The 14,649-nt window shown below is 32.3% G+C and overlaps 1 protein-coding gene across 5 annotated transcripts in view; it reads left to right on the top strand.

Annotated features, from left to right (window-relative positions):
- LOC131431705 (protein sickie-like) overlaps nt 1-14,649 on the top strand; it is a 477,836-nt gene that overhangs the window by 454,741 nt on the left and 8,446 nt on the right. For all 5 annotated transcript variants that reach the window (XM_058597568.1, XM_058597567.1, XM_058597565.1 and 2 more), the window contains 3 exons: nt 7,497-7,863; nt 7,928-9,089; nt 9,147-9,402. In XM_058597568.1, coding sequence (XP_058453551.1) covers nt 7,497-7,863; nt 7,928-9,089; nt 9,147-9,402 — 1,785 coding nt within the window. The remainder of the gene's footprint in view (nt 1-7,496; nt 7,864-7,927; nt 9,090-9,146; nt 9,403-14,649) is intronic.

Here is a 14,649-nt window from a genome sequence, read left to right as displayed (position 1 = left end):
AATAGGAAAATAGGAAAATAGGAAAATAGAAAAATAGGAAAATAGGAAAATAGGAAAATAGGAAAATAGAAAAATAGGAAAATAGGAAAATAGGAAAATAGGAAAATAGGAAAATAGGAAAATAGAAAAATAGGAAAATAGGAAAATAGGAAAATAAGAAAATAGGAAAATAGGAAAATAGGAAAATAGGAAAATAGGAAAATAGGAAAATAGGAAAATAGGAAAATAGGAAAATAGAAAAATAGGAAAATAGGAAAATAGGAAAATAGGAAAATAGGAAAATAGGAAAATAGAAAAATAGGAAAATAGGAGAATAGGAAAATAGAAAAATAGGAAAATGGGAAAATGGGAAAATGGGAAAATAGGAAAATAGGAAAATAGGAAAATAGAAAAATAGGAAAATAGGAAAATAGGAAAATAGGAAAATAGGAAAATAGAAAAATAGGAAAATAGGAGAATAGGAAAATAGAAAAATAGGAAAATAGGAAAATAGAAAAATAGGAAAATAGGAAAATAGGAAAATAAGAAAATAGGAAAATAGGAAAATAGGAAAATAGGAAAATAGGAAAATAGGAAAATAGGAAAATAGGAAAATAGGAAAATAGGAAAATAGGAAAATAGAAAAATAGGAAAATAGGAAAATAGGAAAATAGGAAAATAGAAAAATAGGAAAATAGGAAAATAGGAAAATAGGAAAATAGGAAAATAGGAAAATAGAAAAATAGGAAAATAGGAAAATAGGAAAATAAGAAAATAGGAAAATAGGAAAATAGGAAAATAGGAAAATAGGAAAATAGGAAAATAGGAAAATAGGAAAATAGGAAAATAGAAAAATAGGAAAATAGGAAAATAGGAAAATAGGAAAATAGGAAAATAGGAAAATAGAAAAATAGGAAAATAGGAAAATAGGAAAATAGGAAAATAGGAAAATAGAAAAATAGGAAAATAGGAAAATAGGAAAATAGGAAAATAGAAAAATAGGAAAATAGGAAAATAGGAAAATAGGAAAATAGGAAAATAGGAAAATAGAAAAATAGGAAAATAGGAAAATAGGAAAATAAGAAAATAGGAAAATAGGAAAATAGGAAAATAGGAAAATAGGAAAATAGGAAAATAGGAAAATAGGAAAATAGGAAAATAGGAAAATAGAAAAATAGGAAAATAGGAAAATAGGAAAATAGGAAAATAGGAAAATAGGAAAATAGAAAAATAGGAAAATAGGAGAATAGGAAAATAGAAAAATAGGAAAATGGGAAAATGGGAAAATGGGAAAATAGGAAAATAGGAAAATAGGAAAATAGAAAAATAGGAAAATAGGAAAATAGGAAAATAGGAAAATAGGAAAATAGAAAAATAGGAAAATAGGAAAATAGGAAAATAGAAAAATAGGAAAATAGGAGAATAGGAAAATAGAAAAATAGGAAAATGGGAAAATGGGAAAATGGGAAAATAGGAAAATAGGAAAATAGGAAAATAGAAAAATAGGAAAATAGGAAAATAGGAAAATAGGAAAATAGGAAAATAGAAAAATAGGAAAATAGGAAAATAGGAAAATAGGAAAATAGAAAAATAGGAAAATAGGAAAATAGGAAAATAGGAAAATAGGAAAATAGGAAAATAGAAAAATAGGAAAATAGGAGAATAGGAAAATAGAAAAATAGGAAAATGGGAAAATGGGAAAATGGGAAAATAGGAAAATAGGAAAATAGGAAAATAGAAAAATAGGAAAATAGGAAAATAGGAAAATAGGAAAATAGGAAAATAGGAAAATAGGAAAATAGGAAAATAGGAAAATAGGAAAATAGGAAAATAATAAAATAGGAAAGTAGGAAAATATAAAAATAGGAAAATAGGAAAATAGGAAAATAGGAAAATAGGAAAATAGGAAAATAGGAAAATAAGAAAATAGGAAAATAGGAAAATAGGAAAATAGGAAAATAGGAAAATAGGAAAATAGGAAAATAAGAAAATAGGAAAATAGGAAAATAGGAAAATAGGAAAATAGAAAAATAGGAAAATAGGAAAATAGGAAAATAGGAAAATAGAAAAATAGGAAAATAGGAAAATAGGAAAATAGGAAAATAGGAAAATAGGAAAATAGAAAAATAGGAAAATAGGAAAATAGGAAAATAAGAAAATAGGAAAATAGGAAAATAGGAAAATAGGAAAATAGGAAAATAGGAAAATAGGAAAATAAGAAAATAGGAAAATAGGAAAATAGGAAAATAGGAAAATAGAAAAATAGGAAAATAGGAAAATAGGAAAATAGGAAAATAGAAAAATAGGAAAATAGGAAAATAAGAAAATAGGAAAATAGGAAAATAGGAAAATAGAAAAATAGGAAAATAGGAGAATAGGAAAATAGAAAAATAGGAAAATGGGAAAATGGGAAAATGGGAAAATAGGAAAATAGGAAAATAGGAAAATAGAAAAATAGGAAAATAGGAAAATAGGAAAATAGGAAAATAGGAAAATAGGAAAATAGGAAAATAGGAAAATAGGAAAATAGGAAAATAGGAAAATAGGAAAATAGGAAAATAATAAAATAGGAAAGTAGGAAAATATAAAAATAGGAAAATAGGAAAATAGGAAAATAGGAAAATAGGAAAATAGGAAAATAGGAAAATAAGAAAATAGGAAAATAGGAAAATAGGAAAATAGGAAAATAGAAAAATAGGAAAATAGGAAAATAGGAAAATAGGAAAATAGGAAAATAGGAAAATAGGAAAATAGGAAAATAGAAAAATAGGAAAATAGGAAAATAGGAAAATAGGAAAATAGGAAAATAGGAAAATAGGAAAATAGGAAAATAGGAAAATAATAAAATAGGAAAGTAGGAAAATATAAAAATAGGAAAATAGGAAAATAGGAAAATAGGAAAATAGGAAAATAGGAAAATAGGAAAATAGGAAAATAGGAAAATAGGAAAATAGGAAAATAGGAAAATAGGAAAATAGGAAAATAGGAAAATAGGAAAATAGGAAAATAGGAAAATAGGAAAATAGGAAAATAGGAAAATAGGAAAATAGGAAAATAGGAAAATAGGAAAATAGGAAAATAGGAAAATAGGAAAATAGGAAAATAGGAAAATAGGAAAATAGGAAAATAGGAAAATAGAAAAATAGGAAAATAGGAAAATAGGAAAATAGGAAAATAGGAAAATAGGAAAATAGGAAAATAGGAAAATAGGAAAATAGGAAAATAGGAAAATAGGAAAATAGGAAAATAGGAAAATAGGAAAATAGGAAAATAGGAAAATAATAAAATAGGAAAGTAGGAAAATATAAAAATAGGAAAATAGGAAAATAGGAAAATAGGAAAATAGGAAAATAGGAAAATAGGAAAATAGGAAAATAGGAAAATAGGAAAATAGGAAAATAGGAAAATAGGAAAATAGGAAAATAGGAAAATAGGAAAATAGGAAAATAGGAAAATAGGAAAATAGGAAAATAGGAAAATAGGAAAATAGGAAAATAGGAAAATAGGAAAATAGGAAAATAGGAAAATAGGAAAATAGGAAAATAGGAAAATAGGAAAATAGGAAAATAGGAAAATAGGAAAATAGGAAAATAGGAAAATAGGAAAATAGGAAAATAGGAAAATAGGAAAATAGGAAAATAGGAAAATAGGAAAATAGGAAAATAGGAAAATAGGAAAATAGGAAAATAGGAAAATAGGAAAATAGGAAAATAGGAAAATAGGAAAATAGGAAAATAGGAAAATAGGAAAATAGGAAAATAGGAAAATAGGAAAATAGGAAAATAGGAAAATAGGAAAATAGGAAAATAGGAAAATAGGAAAATAGGAAAATAGGAAAATAGGAAAATAGGAAAATAGGAAAATAGGAAAATAGGAAAATAGGAAAATAGGAAAATAGGAAAATAGGAAAATAGGAAAATAGGAAAATAGGAAAATAGAAAAATAGGAAAATAGGAAAATAGGAAAATAGAAAAATAGGAAAATAGGAAAATAGGAAAATAGGAAAATAGGAAAATAGGAAAATAGGAAAATAGGAAAATAGGAAAATAGGAAAATAGGAAAATAGGAAAATAGGAAAATAGGAAAATAGGCAAATAGGAAAATAGGAAAATAGGAAAATAGGAAAATAGGAAAATAGGAAAATAGGAAAATAGGAAAATAGGAAAATAGGAAAATAAGAAAATAGGAAAATAGGAAAATAGAAAAATAGGAAAATAGGAAAATAGGAAAATAGAAAAATAGGAAAATAGGAAAATAGGAAAATAGAAAAATAGGAAAATAGGAAAATAGGAAAATAGAAAAATAGGAAAATAGGAAAATAGGAAAATAGAAAAATAGGAAAATAGGAAAATAGGAAAATAGGAAAATAGGAAAATAGGAAAATAGGAAAATAGGAAAATAGGAAAATAGGAAAATAGGAAAATAATAAAATAGGAAAGTAGGAAAATATAAAAATAGGAAAATAGGAAAATAGGAAAATAGGAAAATAGGAAAATAGGAAAATAGGAAAATAGGAAAATAGGAAAATAGGAAAATAGGAAAATAGGAAAATAGGAAAATAGGAAAATAGGAAAATAGGAAAATAGGAAAATAGGAAAATAGGAAAATAGGAAAATAGGAAAATAGGAAAATAGGAAAATAGGAAAATAGGAAAATAGGAAAATAGGAAAATAGGAAAATAGGAAAATAGGAAAATAGGAAAATAGGAAAATAGGAAAATAGGAAAATAGGAAAATAGGAAAATAGGAAAATAGGAAAATAGGAAAATAGGAAAATAGGAAAATAGGAAAATAGGAAAATAGGAAAATAGGAAAATAGGAAAATAGGAAAATAGGAAAATAGGAAAATAGGAAAATAGGAAAATAGGAAAATAGGAAAATAGGAAAATAGGAAAATAGGAAAATAGGAAAATAGGAAAATAGGAAAATAGGAAAATAGGAAAATAGGAAAATAGGAAAATAGGAAAATAGGAAAATAGGAAAATAGGAAAATAGGAAAATAGGAAAATAGGAAAATAGGAAAATAGGAAAATAGGAAAATAGGAAAATAGGAAAATAGGAAAATAGGAAAATAGGAAAATAGGAAAATAGGAAAATAGGAAAATAGGAAAATAGGAAAATAGGAAAATAGGAAAATAGGAAAATAGGAAAATAGGAAAATAGGAAAATAGGAAAATAGGAAAATAGGAAAATAGGAAAATAGGAAAATAGGAAAATAGGAAAATAGGAAAATAGGAAAATAGGAAAATAGGAAAATAGGAAAATAGGAAAATAGGAAAATAGGAAAATAGGAAAATAGGAAAATAGGAAAATAGAAAAATAGGAAAATAGGAAAATAGGAAAATAGGAAAATTGGAAAATAGGAAAATAGGAAAATAGGAAAATAGAAAAATAGGAAAATAGGAAAATGGGAAAATGGGAAAATAGGAAAATAGGAAAATAATAAAATAGGAAAGTAGGAAAATATAAAAATAGGAAAATAGGAAAATAGGAAAATAGGAAAATAGGAAAATAGGAAAATAGGAAAATAGGAAAATAGGAAAATAGGAAAATAGGAAAATAAGAAAATAGGAAAATAGGAAAATAGGAAAATAGAAAACAGGAAATGGAAAATGTAGATTCGGAAATAAAAATACGATAAATAGGAAATAGAAGGAAGAAAGTAATAGTTAAAAGGAATTAGGAAAAAAGTAAAAAATTTGAAATAGAAATAATGAAATAGGAAAATTTTAATGATAATTAAAAACTAAGCAAAATACTAACAAAAATAAATCACGATAAAGCAAAGAAAAAATTGGGTTACTTAATTTTGGTAACAGTATAAAAGCAAATCGGAAAATCGGAATGAACGATATGAAAAATTCGAAATATAATAACAGAATTGAAATTAAATTTGTTAGAAATTCAATAGAAATAAAATTGTATGGAGATAACGATAATAAGAAATAAATTATAAGAAAAAACAAAAAACAAGAGGAACGAAGCAACAAATAATTCAGAAAATTTGTGTAGAAAATTTAAACTACTAAACAATAACAATTATAAGGAAAAAGTTCTGAACTGAGCTCGAGAAAAATAAAAAAAGTGTTAGAAAACAGAAAATAAGAAACAGTAAACTGTTCACACAAATTGGGGGTTCACACAAATTTGGGGTTAATAATATATAAGTGCTAAGTTGCTTATCATCAGAAAACGAGAAGCATCGAAACTCAAAGAATATGAAATTAGGAGCTGGAAAAAATACAAAATGAACAAAAAAAATCAACAGTTTCTGCCAAACATCAAGTAAGCAGCATGAAGACAATTAATGACTAACAACTAAAGACTTGCTAAAATAGGGACATAAATAGTTTACAGTATATTACAATGAAAATATTTAATAAATAAAAAAAATACAAAAGAGGAATAAGTTATTAAGTTATTAAGAGGGTTATACTCAGAAAAATACAAGTTAAAATGAACACATAGTTGCTATTGGAATCTAAATACGGGAAAATTGATAAGCGATAAAATTGGAAAAGAAAGATGATAACAAAGTGATCCTAAAAGGAGCAAAAGAGAAATAATTGGGAATATGGAATAAAATATTTAAATAAAAAGAAAAAAATTGTGATTAAAAGTTTATATTCTATAGGAAACAAGATAAATGAAAATCGGATAACGGTAGCATGGTATAATAAATAAGAGAAATTAAATTGTCAAATTGAAAACAAGATTTTGAAAATCAGAAACTCGACATCTGAAATACGAAACAAGAAATAGGTAATAGCAAAATGAAAACGAGAAATATGAAATTAGTAATTACTGCTCGGTGTAAGGTCTTTGAGTATAAGAACAAGTAAATACAAACCAAAAATAATAAATTGAATTCCAAATCAAAGTATGGAACGAAAGGCTTAAAATGAAAAGTAGACTCGAAATGGAGACAAATTCTAGCAACATTTATCAATTAGAAAACCTAGCAAGAAGTTGCCAATAGAGTTGAAATTTTGAAACAATAATTTTTCAGTGAATATAAGAAATATAGAGAAAGAGCAATAAGAAACAATACATAAATATAGTCGGAGAAGGTAAAAAAAATGTAAAACCAGAGAAGAAAATGTCAGTCAAATACAATATATTGAAGAAATGGTTACGAATTGTAACAAACAATAATTTATTGAAATTGTTCCAAAATCAAATTTTGCAGTAACTTAAATTTGTTCCAAAAATTTAAGCAACTAAAGAAAAGAAATGATTTTAAAAACTTAGAATCCAAGAATATGAATTTTAATAATCAGTATCATTTCAGTGAATTAACAGAAAGGAAAATACAAGAAATGTGAGTAAAATATTGAAGTGCGACTGCGAAACGCTAATTTTTTTTACAGTAATCTAAATAATTGAAATTACAGGATAATATCTTGAACTGCAGAACGAACGTACAGAAATTATATGAATGTGAGGGTTAAGATTTTAGAAATTACTCATCATACTAAGAAATAACTAACTCTAGTAATCGATTAACCCTTTTTTCAGCTCCGAAGTTCCTTCACCAAGGCCTTCTCTCGCAATGCAAAAATCTCCAAAACCAATCGGCACGTCAGTCAGTCTTCGAATCTGGACCAAACGACGACGGCGACGTCGGCATCAGCAGGATCGGGAGCGGGTAACGGACACACCCATCACCATCATCACCACCATCATCATCACCATGGCAATAACAATAATAATAACAACAACAATAACAACAATGTTACCAATGGCAACGATCAAAAGTCGCTGTCCAGTGGTAGTGGAAGTGACAAACAGTTATCTGGAAAGATGCCACCAAACTCGCAACTGCCGCCACCGTCACCGACGAAGAATGGCAGTCCGTTGAAAACGGTGATGTTGGTGGAGAATGGTTTGTGTCTTGACTAATCTAGTACTATCGATTTCACGTACTGATTTTCCTTACCTATTTTTAGCTAAACCAATTGATGCAATCGAGCTGAATGGCAACCCGGTGGTGGAAGATCTGAAAAAGCAACTACGCGAGAAAGATCTGGTTCTGACCGATATCCGACTGGAAGCGCTAAGTTCGGCTTCGCAACTAGAAAGTCTCAAGGACACGCTAATGAACATGCGCCAGGAGATGCTGAGTCTCAAGCAAAGTAACGAGCGATTACAACGGATGATGACAACCCGATCGTTAGCCGGGAGCGAGGTGTCACTCGGTCAGGTCAGCCCCAATGGATCGATGGGTGAGCCTCGCCGGTACAGTTTAGCAGCGGACAATGGAATGTCCCGGACACCGCTTGAGCTGCCACAAAATCTGGATGAGACCGAAGAAGACAATATTCCTCCGGCTCCGGCACCGGAACCACCTCCAGCTCCCTTGAGTCCAGCAATAATAGCAGAACTATCCCCAACAATTGAACGTGCTGCGATGGTTAGCGAGATGCTGACCACTCCAGCGGAGGACGTGGCCGATCCGGTCGATGGGAAAAAGATTGCCATTGCCGTCTATCTCGGACAGCCGGAATCATTCCCCAAGTATGCGGAGGAGATGAACGAATGTGATAATTATTACCATTCCTCGCCGGAGGATGGAGAGAATGGGAAATCAGCGGCCGAGAACGGTGACAAGAGTCGGAAGTCGTTCTCAGGCACGCCCGAGGTTAACAATTCTAGTCCAAACGAGTTCACCTTTGCTTACACGTACATCTCCGGGAAAACCACGTGGCAGAATTTGGATTACATTGTGAGGAAGACTTTCAAAGATTATCTAGGAAAAATTGATCCGGGAACGAATCTGGGCTTGAATACGGACTCGATCACGTCCTATCATCTGGGTGAGGCGAAACGTGGTCCCGAGATGGGATTCCCCGAGCTGTTGCCTTGCGGGTACATCATCGGGAATGTGAAAACTTTGTACATTTGTCTGCAGGGAGTCGGTAGTTTGGCTTTCGATAGTTTGATTCTGCGGAACATTGTGCACCGGTACATTTCCCTGCTAACCGAGCACCGACGGTTGATTCTGTGCGGTCCAAGTGGCACGGGTAAATCTTATCTGGCGAGAAAGTTGGCCGAATTCCTGGTGGCACGTTCCGGAAGGGACAATCCTGCCGAAGCGATAGCGACTTTCAAGTAGGTTGCCGCATAGGTGAACTATGGTATGATAAACTAAACTAAATTCCTTTTTAGTGTTGACCACAAATCCTCCAAAGAGCTGCAGCAGTATCTTGGCCACATCGCCGAACAGTCATCGATGTCCGAGGGTGCCGTGGAAGAACTACCAGCTGTGATAATCCTGGACAATTTGCACCACGCGTCCGCGCTCGGTGATGTGTTCTCCTGCCTACTGAGTGCCACCGCCGCCAAACTGCCGTGCATCATCGGAACGATGTCGCAGGCCACCTGCAACACCACCAACCTGCAGCTGCATCACAACTTCCGATGGGTGAGTGATTGATGGTTTTTTTTTTGTTTTTGACGTGAACACGTCTTACTTCACTATGGGGCACCTTTTCAAAACTTACCCTCGAAAAGAGTGGTTTGAGTTCTTAATCGTCAATTTCTCTTGTTTCATTCAACGTATCAACATAATTTTTTTTTCACGTCATCGGAGATATCATCATCAATTTGTGATAGAACTTTCAGTAGTATGATAATATTTGACAAGTAAAGAAAAAAGAATTGAAAATCATTCCAGCCTGCCTGTTGGTCTCGTTTAGTTCAGATCGGAATTCAGGTGCAGGATCCAATGCCAGAGTTCAGTTGTGAAATTCGGTTTCAAAATCCAAGAGCAGATATTTTTCATTTCATGAATCCAGATCTAAAATTCAGTTTCTCGTCCGGATTCCAGGGCCAGAACTGAGAACTTGATTCTGAAATCGGAAATTTGGAACTAGAATCTGGAACTGATTTCAGAATCTTGATTCTAGACTCTAGAACTAAAATTCAGAAATAAATTCTGAACTTGGAATTGAACAGACAATAAAAATTCTGAAATTGAGGTTCAGGCCAGAATACAGTTCCAAAAGTCCTGTCCTGAATTCAGACTTATAATTCAGGTTCAGAAATTCGGAAGTTGAGCTCTGAGCCTGAGGTTCTGGAATTGCAGACCGAAATTCAGAACCAGAATTCAAATCCAACACACAGTTTTATTCCCAAAATTCAGCTCTAAAATGCATTCCAGAAACCAAGTTTAGAATCCAGCTAGAAAAAGCTGGTCTAGAATTTGGATCCAATATTCTAGAAGTGTAACCGGATTCACAGACTAGATTCTGAAGATTGTTTTTTTTTATTAAATTCCGAATCTGGATTATAGAACTCAGTCTCGAAGCTGAATTTTGGATCCGAATTTGAAAACTGAATCCTGGATTTAAATTCAGAATTCAGCTCCGAACTAGGATCCCGGTCTCGAATTCAGTTTCAAAAGTCTGTTCCAGATCTCAGGTTCATTCAGAATTAAGTTTTAAAGATCAATTCCCGCGATCAGGATTAGAATTCAGTTCTAGAATCTAACATCAAAATTGTATTTCAGAATTCAAATTCATTAACAGCAAAGAAATTGAACCATTCATTTTATTCGCATTCACATCATCCGGTTATGTCTCTGACATTGCCCACCCGACTTTTTTTTCAGAGGGAGCGTTCAGTAAGTAAATAATAGTTGAGGGGGGGTCATCCACAATTTTGACACTTGGAAACAAATTCTGAGATCGAGGTATTAGTTGTAAAGTTATTTGCACTTTTATAAAAAAGTACTCTATTGTTCATGGAATTTAATATTGAAAAATCTTGATCAAAACACCCGAACCACTCCCCCTCCCCTGCGCACGGATCTGCTCCAAGATAGATTGCAAAGTTCGAATCTAATGAATTTGGGTTGAATAGCTTCGACACGATCGATCATTAGATGACCAAACTATAGCTGCATATTCTAGGATTGACCGGTTGTAGTCACTTATAAATGTTGAGCGCTTTCGAGGGAAGAATATAACGGAACATTTAAAGGCATTCAGTACCATTCTGTTGACATGACACCATTTTGCGAAAGCATTCAGTTGAGGTTGCAGGAAGCATGCGTCATCCTGACCATTTATCAGAAAATATATTGTTTAAAATCATCAACAAAGTTGAGATCGTTGAGATAGAGTAAAAATATCAACAGTCCTAAATGACTTCCTTGTGGCACTCCAGAACTAACAGCAAATGGTGTTGTTATTTTGTTTCTTATTTTCACAGTCATCAGTTAGATATGACTGCATCCATTCTAGTAGAGCCCCGTAAATCCAAGTTTGTCAACTTTAGCTATTGCTATTTGATGGTGTATTTTATCAAACGCTGACGTGAAATCAGTGTAAATTGCGTCGACCTGTAGACGTGATTGTGGGGATCGAACGACAAACGAAGTGTAGGATACTAAATTTGTAGATGTAGATCGTTTAGGCATAAATCCGTGTTGCGTTTCAGATATGTAGTCGTTGCAATTGTGTGTTAAAAAGTCAAGAACATTTTTTTTCAAATAACTTTGAGACAGCACAAAGTGAAACTATTCCGCGATAATTACAGTTATGTCGAATTTGTAACCTTTTGACGTAGGACTACGTCTTTCTTTACCATGCTCTCCTGGGTGCATTTTCAAAGTTTCACGACACGAAAGTGTAACGAAATTACTTCAGATTTAATTTATTAATAACTGTTTCCCTGATTGAGTATTTTCTCTAATTCCTTCACGAAACGAATGGAAAAAGATGTATCAGATCAGATGTGCCTTGCCATCAATTTGTTTTTAGCATCATTTTCCCGCAGTATAAGAGGGAAGATTGAAAGGAAATGGTAAGGGTTGGACTAGGAGGATGGGAAAAATTGACGACACAAAAACACATAAAAGCAGAAGTAAACTCTGCACCCCTAAGGGATGCTGAACAATCTGCTGGGGATCACATTTAGTGGAAGCAGAAGTAAATTCTGAACCTCTACGAGGTCCCGAACAGTCTGCTGTTTATAAAACCTCCAACCCCCGAGAGGATTTAGAGATCTTACAAAAGCGACACCATTCTGCACTCCCGGAAGAATGCAGAACGATTCGCAGTATGTACGAGCAGAAGTAAATTCGGTACCCCCTAAAGGATGCCAAACAATCTGCTAAACCCTATTTAAGGTGAATACAGAAAGGATTCATTCACTCCAGGAAGAACGATGAACCCTTCTGACTATAGCTCCTTACCACATTGGGTGAGAAACGAGAGAATATCCTTTAATTTTAGCTCCGCATACACAGACTCAACCATGTATGGAGAACCAAAAACCCGGATACGTAGCTGCGTCAATGCGAGACAGTTACATATCAGATGATATGAAGTACCATAATCGCATTTACACAAATCACACGAATAATACTCAGCACGTTGAATAGTAGCCATGTGATAATTGAGTTTGCAATGTCCAGTCAGAGCTCTGACCAGAATACTGCAATGTTGCTTGGAGAAATGCAGTAGACACTTTGACATTTTTAGATTTAAATCTGGTAGAAGTGCTTTTGTCTGAGCGCAAGTTTGCAAGCTGCGCCAGTAGCTAGCGTTTACTTTTGACACCATGTTTTCAGATGTTTTGTGTCCTACACTCAAAATAATAATCATATTATAGTTACGTGAAAAGTTATGTGAATATTTTCCACCCTACTTTTTATGTAGGTTTTAATGGACTGGCATTTAAAAGCTGTTTAATGCATAATCCAGTAAAAGTTACGTGTTTCATAGGTGACATGTAATGTACTGTTCATATCACATTTACCTATCAGTTCATATCAAATTTAGATACCAGAGAATTACTATTTTATATATTGGTTGAAGTCAAAAGAGAGATTTCAGATTTTTATATAAACCTATGAAATGAAAAATGCCATGAAATATAAAACATTTATTTCAGAAAATTATCATATAATTCCAATTTTTAAAGCAACTAATAACGTCGTGGTATCTCAAACCTCCAGAAATCGTTTTTGTTGTCACTGGCATCCAACCGAAGCTGAAGTTGAGATCCAAGAACTCCCACAACCTCGCCCACAACACTACCGATGCTAGTTGAAGTCGCATTACATGGTTCCAGTGTCTCTAGCTTCATACCGACGGCCTGTTTGAAGTATTCGGCAGAAGCGGGTAAACTTCCGGACTCACGCAGGCACTCGGTCTAGTTGAACACCTGGAAACTTTCATACTGGAATGGTCCGGTCGATGGAGTAAAAAATTGTAGTTAAATAACTTTTCTCGCAAATATTTACACTACTTACACTTCGAGGGCCACTGCTCGTCATTTTCAAAATCGAGTTTTTCACACTGGAAAGTCACGTAGATTGTTTGACGTTTGGACAATTCACGTAAACCTTATGTGATGACTCTATTCATTTTAGGGGATGTTCGTATAACATTCATTTTCGTCACGTAAAATATTCAATTGAGGTTTCTATGCCCGGTGAAAAATGAACGGTGGCCCTACTGAAAAATGGGTGGCCAACACGTTTCCTGATGAAAACAAAACAATATGTAAAAGCGATTCACACGCAGCATCGAGCGGCTATCACCTGAATGGAACGATTACGGAACAACAACATTAATTGTAAGCAATTCATATGAAAGGACACTACGTCAAGTTCCCGGAACTTTTTAACGTCGGATACGTGAGCAATATTCGGCTAAATAAAATTAATAAAAATAATCTGGACGACGACGGAAGTTGATTGATCGTCTGAATCGTGTTTAATGCATGCGTTTCCTGATGAAAACAAACCAATCTCATTTGCATTTGTGGTTGTAAGTGAGCTGTCAGAGAGCCTAATGGCAATGGGCCGCAGTGCCCAATTTATATTTAAGGATCAAGAGTAAACAAAGTTAACTTGTGTTGGTAAATTGTGTATTACATACATTATATTTGGTACGTTTGCCATAGATCTGTGTATTCATATATGCAGTGCACCGAGTTGATCAAAGTGGATTGCACGATTGAGTTTCAAACAATATTTTTTAACAATAATTTATTCTCGAATGAATGTTAAGTCTGACATCTTGGATGAAATATCAGTTTTGATCACTTTTTCACCAACGTTTGATGGAAAATTGCTTACATTTTATGAATGTAGATTTTAATTCCCTAATAAAAAAGTTAGCAACACTGCTTCAATGCATTTATATTAGATTGCGCTACACAAAATAAACAAAATAAAATGTTTTCTGTTTAAAAAGCAGTTTCCCGGAGAAATGAATAGTTTTTGTGTTAAATTAAAGGTTTTTATTTTGCGGGTTTACTTATAGAAGGTACGTAAATCTTTATATCGCAATAATTTCTGCAAGAGGAAATCCATATAGGAATGTGCTTGTTGATAATCAAATGTGTTAGTGGATGTAAGCTGAAACTGAAATAATTTTTCTCATACAGTTTTAAGGAAAACGGAAGAATTTTAGACTACGATTTTCGCTTGTCTTGAATTGCAATTTTAAGCAGAATGAACTGATTGGTTTGTTTTTCAACCGTATGGAAGATTTATTGATGAAAATCAGGAAAAGAAGCGTCGGAATTTGTTTTTACGCACACTTTGTTGACATTACTTATACGCTTGCAAAGAGTCTTGCTCCTTAAAGAAAAAATTCCAATCAGCTCCGGTGTAGCTTTGGGAACCGAACACAAAATCAGTAGAATTCCCAGT

This window comes from Malaya genurostris, chromosome 2 (assembly GCF_030247185.1).
Source record: "Malaya genurostris strain Urasoe2022 chromosome 2, Malgen_1.1, whole genome shotgun sequence".
Classification (NCBI taxonomy): domain Eukaryota; kingdom Metazoa; phylum Arthropoda; class Insecta; order Diptera; family Culicidae; genus Malaya; species Malaya genurostris.
This window is presented reverse-complemented; position numbering and strand designations above follow the sequence as displayed.